The sequence below is a fragment of the Cyprinus carpio genome, chromosome A3 (assembly GCF_018340385.1).
Source record: "Cyprinus carpio isolate SPL01 chromosome A3, ASM1834038v1, whole genome shotgun sequence".
Classification (NCBI taxonomy): domain Eukaryota; kingdom Metazoa; phylum Chordata; class Actinopteri; order Cypriniformes; family Cyprinidae; genus Cyprinus; species Cyprinus carpio.
In genome coordinates, this window is record NC_056574.1 from 18,728,075 (window position 1) to 18,735,053 (window position 6,979).

Below are 6,979 nucleotides of genomic sequence, written 5' to 3' on the forward strand. Positions count from 1 at the left end.
TTAAGTGGAGAGCCATGACGTTCTTAATTGATGTAAGCGTACACCATTCATTGTTCTGAATTGTCGAATATGGTCGTTGAACACTATTAAAACCCAAAGCGGCCTCGAATTACGTAGTAACAACTTCTAAAAGCAACATACTGTCACTGACCTTATTTAAGTCTGAAGTTGTTGTAGTTCTGTAGAACAAAGTAAATGGTTTCTAAATGGCTGATTGCATTTTCTTTTGTGATTTCCATACAAATAGCCCAGTTTTAGTCGTGTGTTATTCAAATCTTTTAGTCGTAAGCTCAGATATGGGTCTTTATGTTTTCTCCTGCCTAAAATATTTTGCTGTTTAATAGTCTAGTTATCGAAGAGACAATAGTGTGTCGTAAGAGCCTTGGAATTAAAGAGCCCAGTTGAATATAACCGCTGAATTCGCACCAACAACCAAATGAACCACCATGATCTGAAGCCGGAAAAAAGTTCCTTTGTCTCTGGGGGAGCATGTTCCACTGAGTGAGCTATGTGCTGTCAGAATTCAGCAGTTATATTCCAGCAAGATGGTATAAGCCCCACAATACATTTTTACTGTTATTTCCTATGTATGAGTGGTTCGTCAAAGCAAGACGGTTAAACAGATAACAAGAATGACAGGTAAAGGTAGGAGAAAACATAAAGTTACATCTTATATGCAGAACTACACACATTTCTAAAGTTTCCATTAACACATCTATAAAATTGCAGATACTCCAATTTGATATGGAAGACATCTAAGCAACAAAAAGGAAATACACGTCAATAATACATTTAGAATACATTTTACTTTCCTTGTTCCTTACAAGAATTCCTAGCAAGCTAGCTTTTTCTGTTTCTCCCAGTTGGGTAATAAAGTTTTACTTACCTGGTCAGGAATTTAAACCCAGCCCTGCTGGCACCAGGCCGGTCATTCAGCTTGCAGAGAGTTTGATTTACTCTGCATGAGTTCAGGGGCTAAAAGCTTTGGGTTTTAGCCAAGGAATGTGCATTGTTTTAGATTCAACTAGCCATGATTCATTAATTCAGAACCAATGAATGAATGTACGCTACATCAGTTAAATTTGTCCATAGTAATATTCCTTAACACTGATAGGGGCCCAAAGAGGTTCTTTCCCCACCCATAGATCTGAAGAACAAACAAATTGTGAAAAAGCATCTTGAAATAACAATTATAGCTAATAATTGGGGTCTTAGTTTATACCTGGCAAGTAGCTGATCACTTCCACTCCTGATGCTACAGGCTGTGTTGCAGCAGCCATGTACACCTGGTCAGAGCCATCTGCAGAAACCCACCTTGCCAAACAAACCAATAATTACTTTGCACAGCCTCATTTACACTAACATCTTGAGTCTTGGTTAACATACTCCATTAGCAGAGAATTAACAAGCTTTCTTAGCTCACTTTGCTCAGGACTTGTTCATGTGGATTCTGCAGCCACCTTCACAATGTATGTGATGTAGGCATGCAAAGACAGTTGTTAGCACACTATGGCAGCATATCCAGTGGCTTAACTTTGTTTCTCTCAAGAAATTAGATTGGAAAAGCAGGGTATGTGGTGTGTGTCAAGGTAGTCCCCCACAACTGAGTGAACGAATCTGTATTCTGACATCTAACAATCCTGAATTTAATCCTTACCTTGATAGTGAAAGTCAACACTAAACACAGCTCCTGACAATAGTGGACCACCATATGAAGCCCACAGAAACCTACACACATAAAACAACCATATAACATCACTATTGGTGTGTTGCCACACCCATACAGTTCCGACTCAAAAGATGAGCACTTGAGCAGAAGGATCCTCTCTAGTTGCAACACAGCCTCCCAGTGTAAAAGCAGAGGGCATTAGTAGTTGTCCAGCGCCAAAGTCTTTTCAACACCTCCCCACATATATTGAATTCTCCCCTGCATCGAGCTACTACACTCTTGGTAAAAGAACAGGATAGCGCAACTCAAAGAAAGGAACGCTTTTGGCCGTGGTGGTTCTTCTGGTAGGCTTGGAAAACTGTCGGTTTTTCAAGCTACATTGACTCAGCAACAGCTCTTTTGACTGAACACCCAAAACATCTTGAGAAGGCTTCTCATAGTTACTCCTGACAGGCATCCACACTGGAAACCTTTGTGATGCTGGTACAGGACTATTCTAATGGCCATATTTTTAGAAGAACTCCAAGAAATCCTGGTTTAGGGCTGCTGCCGTTAGTTGCTTAAAGATAAACCAACACCATCCCAAATACTGCTTACCCCATTGTGGCATTTTTTTTTTTTAAACATTTTCTTTTTAAAGACTTATTTTGCAGTCTCCTCATTTTGGATGTAACCCAGCTGAATTAACTCCATTGATTAGTTGAGTACTCCATGACTTTAATGTGTCCAATAAAGAAATAGACTGGCAGGGAGGCTCCAGGAACAGTTTGAAAACCTCATACACAAGCAAGCAGCCCATTGTATTTTTCTTTTTATTAATTAGTCACTACATATTCATATTACCACAAATGTTTCACTGAAGTTTAGTTTACTTTTATTGGTTTGAGAAAAACTTATATCAGGGGTGTCAAACTCTGTCCCTGAAGGGCTTCAGCTCTGCAGAGTTTGGTTTCAATCCTGCTCCAACACAAACCATGTTGGTTTCAGAAAGCCTGAAGGACTCAAATTAGCTGGATCAGGTTTGTTTAAACTGAGTTGAAGCTAAACTCTGGTTCTCCAGGAACTATGACATCCCATTATTTACGCATGTGTAGATTAACATTCAGAAAGGTTTTAAGGAATTGGGGAGTTTGAACCAGCTGCTTTCAAATGAAAGACCAGAGGTCAACAGGTTGTGGGTAGATTACAGGGAGTTTGTGGTTCATGCTGGAGAGCAGTAAAGCCACAGAATAGGATACAAACAGTTGTAGACAAGAGATCACAAAACCTATTAAGGCTAAATTTATTTATTAACAAATCACATGGCACTTCCAGTCATTTTTTGTCCATGGCCATATTCCTTGACATTAATGGGTCCAACAGATGCTTTATCCCACCACAGATCTGAGAAACAAACAGATAGTGAGAAGAGCAGTGCCTAGGGAGAGAAATGAAAAAGAAAAAAAAAATAGATCCAGACCTTTAATCATTGGATCTACGTCCACTTTTCGGGTACTACAGGTGGTGTTACAAGAAGACCACACAACTGGTTTACAGAACTCATCTGAGGATACCCATCCGACAAGACACAACCTTTAATGTTAAAGGCAACCCCCAAGCACCGTACACTTATGGGGGGGGGGGACCCCCCCCCTTCTTTTTTTTTCTCTTCTTTTTTTTTTGAGAGAGATGTTAGAAGTCAAAGGCCATGATTCATATTCAGAACCAATGATGAATGAATGTAAGCTAACATCAGTTAAACATTTTGTCCATAGTATATTCTTAACATGATAGGCCCAAAGAGGTTCTTTCCCACATAGATCTGAAGAACAAAACAAATTGTGAAAAAGCCTCTTAAATAACAAGTATAATAATAATTGGGGTCTTAGTTATACTGTAAGAAGCTGATCACTTCCACCTGAGCTACAGGTTGTGTCTGCAGCAGCCATACAACTGGTCAGTTCATTGCAGAAACCCACCTGCCAAAACAAACAATATTACTTGCCACAGCCTCATTTACACTAACATCTGAGTCTCTGGTTAACATACCCCTTAGCAGAGAATTAACAAGCTTTCTGCTCACTTGCTAAGGGACTGTTGTCTTGGGGGGATCTGCAGGCCACCTTCACTGATGTGATGTTATAGACCTGCAAAGACAGTTGTTAGGGGGGGGGGCACACTATGGCAGCATATCCAGTGGCGTAACTTTGTGTTACAAAAGTGGGTGGGACAGGAGTATGGTGTGTGTCCAAGGTAGTCACACAACAATGGTGATTTAACTGTATTCGGATATCTAACACTCCTGAATTTAACCTTACCTGGATAGTGAAATCAACACTAACCACAGCCTGACAATTAGGAAACCATATGAAGCCCACAGAACCTACACCACAAAAACAACCATGACATCACTATTGAGTGTGCTGCACCCACCCATACAGTTCGATCAAAGCTGAGCACTTGAGCAGAAGGATCCTCTCTAGGTTGCAATAAAGCCTCCAGTGTAAAAGCAGAGGGCATAGTAGTTGTCCAGTGCCAAAGTCTTCAACACCTTCCAAATATTGAATTCTTCCCTGCATCGAGCTACTACACTTTGGCAGGAACAGGATAGCGCAATCAAAAGGAACGTTTGGCTGCGGTGGGTCTTTGGTAGGATTGGAAAACTGTCATTTCGCTACTGGGACTCAGCAACAGCTTCTTTTGACTGAACACCCCCCAAAACATCTTGAGAAGGCTTTTATAGTCAATCCTGACAGGCATCCACAATGGAAACATTTGTGCTGCTGGTACAGACCTGTTACGGTCATTTTTGAAGAACTCCAAGAAATCCTGGTTTCGGCTGCGTGCCTAGTGCTTAAGATTAAACCAACACCATCCCAAATACTGCTTACACATTGGACATTTTTTTAAAACATTTTCTTTTTAAAGACTTATTTTGCAGTTCCCTCATTTTGGATGTAAACCCAAGAATTAACTCCATTGATGAGTTGAGTACTCCATGACTTTAATGGGTTGTCACAATAAGAACTAGGACGCAGGGAGGCCAGGAACAGTTTGAAAACCTCATACACCAGCAGCACCATTGTATTTTCTTTCTTAATTAGTCACTACATAATTTACCACAAATGTTTCACTGGCAGTTTAGTTACTTTTATTGGTTGAGAAAAAAACTATATCAGGGCCGGGTGTCAAACTCTGTCCCTGAAGGGCTTCTCAGCTCGGCGAGTTTGTTCAACCTGATCCAACACAACCCTGTCGGTTTCAGAAACCTGAAGGACTCAAATCTAGCTGGATCAGTTTGTTAAACTGAGTTGAAGCTAAACTCGTTTCTCCGGAACTTTGACATCCCATTATTTACGCATTGTGTAGATTAACTTCAGAAAGGTTTTTAAGGAATGGGAGTTTGAACAGGCTTTCAAATGAAAGACCAGAGTCAACAGGTTGTGGGTGTATAGATTACAGGGAGTTTTGGTTTCTGCTGGAGAGCTAGGAAAGACACAGGAATAGGATAAAACAGTTGTAGACAAACGATCAAAAACAGATTAAGGCTAAATTTATTTATTAACAAATCCCCTGGCACTTCCAGTTTCATTTTTTTGTCCATGGCCAATTCCTGACATAATGGGTTCCAACCGATTGCTTTATCCCCCCCAGATTGCGGAAACAAAACGGGCATAGTAGAAGAGCAGTGCTAGGGAGAGAAATGAAAAAGAAAAAAAAAAATAGATCCAGCGGACCTTTACATCATTGGATCACGTCTCACTTTGGTACTAAAGGTGGTGTCACAGCAGCCACACACCGGTTCAGATCATCTGCGGATACCACTGACAAGACCAAACCCTTAAGTGTAGGAATCCCAAGCACATGTTACACTTAGGGGGGGGGGGGGGGGGCTTACCCATTAGCAGAGAATGAACAAAGCTTTTGTTCAGGACTTATTTGGAGCAGGAGAAGTTGCTGCAGCCACTTTCAATATGCATGTCATGTAGATCTGCAAAGACAGTTGTTTGTAGACCATGGTACCATTATACAAAGTGTTGCACAGCTTGTCACATACCAGTCCACTGCCTGCTTGATGGAACCTGAATGTCTCCAGCTGAAACCGCAGCTTATCACCTTGAGTTCGGGGCATAAAGTGAGACCTTGAGCCTGTGAGTTTGGCATCAACTAGGCACCTGGTAAGAGAAACCAGTTAGAAGTCTTGCAATACTTCTAGAGAGTGGGACACATGAGGTGCACCACTTACCCATTGTTCTCAATAAAGGAGTATCTGGGGATAGATGCAGCATCAGGAACTGTTGTAGCAACGCAGCTGTCCACAAATACACGGATGGGAACGTGGTTGTATGGCTGTACAGACGCCTCAATGTTTATGATATCACCCAGGAAGTACTGGTTAGAAGGTCTCTCGAATTGCCAGTCATCTGCAAAGACACCTTTTAGCACAAGTTCACAAGCACTGGTGTGTTATGAACTTGTTTGATATACCAACCAGTCATGAGCCTGAGGGAGAACACAAAGATCTCCTCTGCAGCTTTAGAAGCGGCATATGGGATCCAATTGGGCATTAAGGCATCGCTACTCACATTATGCTTTCTGCAAGGGAGTTAGATAGATGGTCATTATATGGGGTTTAGTACATCCAGTAACCTTGAATTCTGCCCTCACCTTGAATAGTGACACGCGATACCAACCACTGCACTACTGCTCCTAACAATAGGAACACCATATAAAACCTCTTGTGGGGTGTACACAAGTTCGAACGTATACACAAGCTCATATTCAGTCACCTAAATGGGTAGAAGCATGTCTTACACGAAACCATTCAGAACCATAAGTGTTATGAAAGGAAAAGGTGACAACCGCACAGTTAGTATTACTACCACCTCCCATGCAGTTCTGACTCAAAGAGGAGCACTTGAGCAGAAGGGTCGTCTCCATGCGTCAGCCTCCCAGTGTAAAAAGCAGATAGACTCAGTGGCTTTCCCATCCAAAGAAACTTGCATCACTCCACATATACAGAGTTTTCAGACATCGGGCCGCAAAAACTTTGGCAGGGGACAGGATGGAGCAAATTAAAGGGAACACTTGGCTGCGTTGGGTCTTCTGGAGGCTTGGTAAATCTCCATGTCAGTTTTTTCACTGGACCAGCAGCAGCTCTTTTGGACTGAACAACAAACATCTTGAGAAGGCTTTTTTAAAAATCACTCCGGGCTGGTTTCTGGACATGAAACGGAAGCAGGAAGTTTTTGGAGTTTACAAGTGCTGGGTACTTAGGTTATATTTCGTAGAATTGGTGGCATTCTGGAGTCAGTCTTCTGAACTTTTGGA

At 41.6% G+C, this 6,979-nt stretch overlaps 1 protein-coding gene across 1 annotated transcript; it reads right to left on the minus strand.

Moving 5' to 3' along the window:
• Positions 1–5,569: 5,569 nt before the first annotated feature.
• Positions 5,570–6,432, minus strand: LOC122136961 (zona pellucida sperm-binding protein 3-like). Its single transcript, XM_042721546.1, has 5 exons — positions 6,317–6,432; positions 6,141–6,244; positions 5,895–6,072; positions 5,706–5,823; positions 5,570–5,639 (listed from the first exon to the last, which is right to left on the minus strand). Exons 2-5 carry the CDS (start codon positions 6,214–6,216, stop codon positions 5,577–5,579), a joined length of 435 nt encoding a protein of 144 aa, XP_042577480.1. The 5' UTR covers positions 6,217–6,244; positions 6,317–6,432; the 3' UTR covers positions 5,570–5,576.
• Between the last annotated feature and the right edge of the window lie 547 nt (positions 6,433–6,979).

Excerpts from the sequence above, each read along its gene's own strand:
- LOC122136961 (XM_042721546.1), bottom strand. The coding sequence starts at position 6,216 with ATGCCCAATTGGATCCCATATGCCGCTTCTAAAGCTGCAGAGGAGATC. Across the intron at positions 6,073-6,140 it reads CTCCCTCAGGCTCATGACTG|ATGACTGGCAATTCGAGAGA; the intron begins GTTGGTATATCA and ends GTGTCTTTGCAG. Across the intron at positions 5,640-5,705 it reads ATCAAGCAGGCAGTGGACTG|ATCTACATGACATGCATATT; the intron begins GTATGTGACAAG and ends CTGTCTTTGCAG.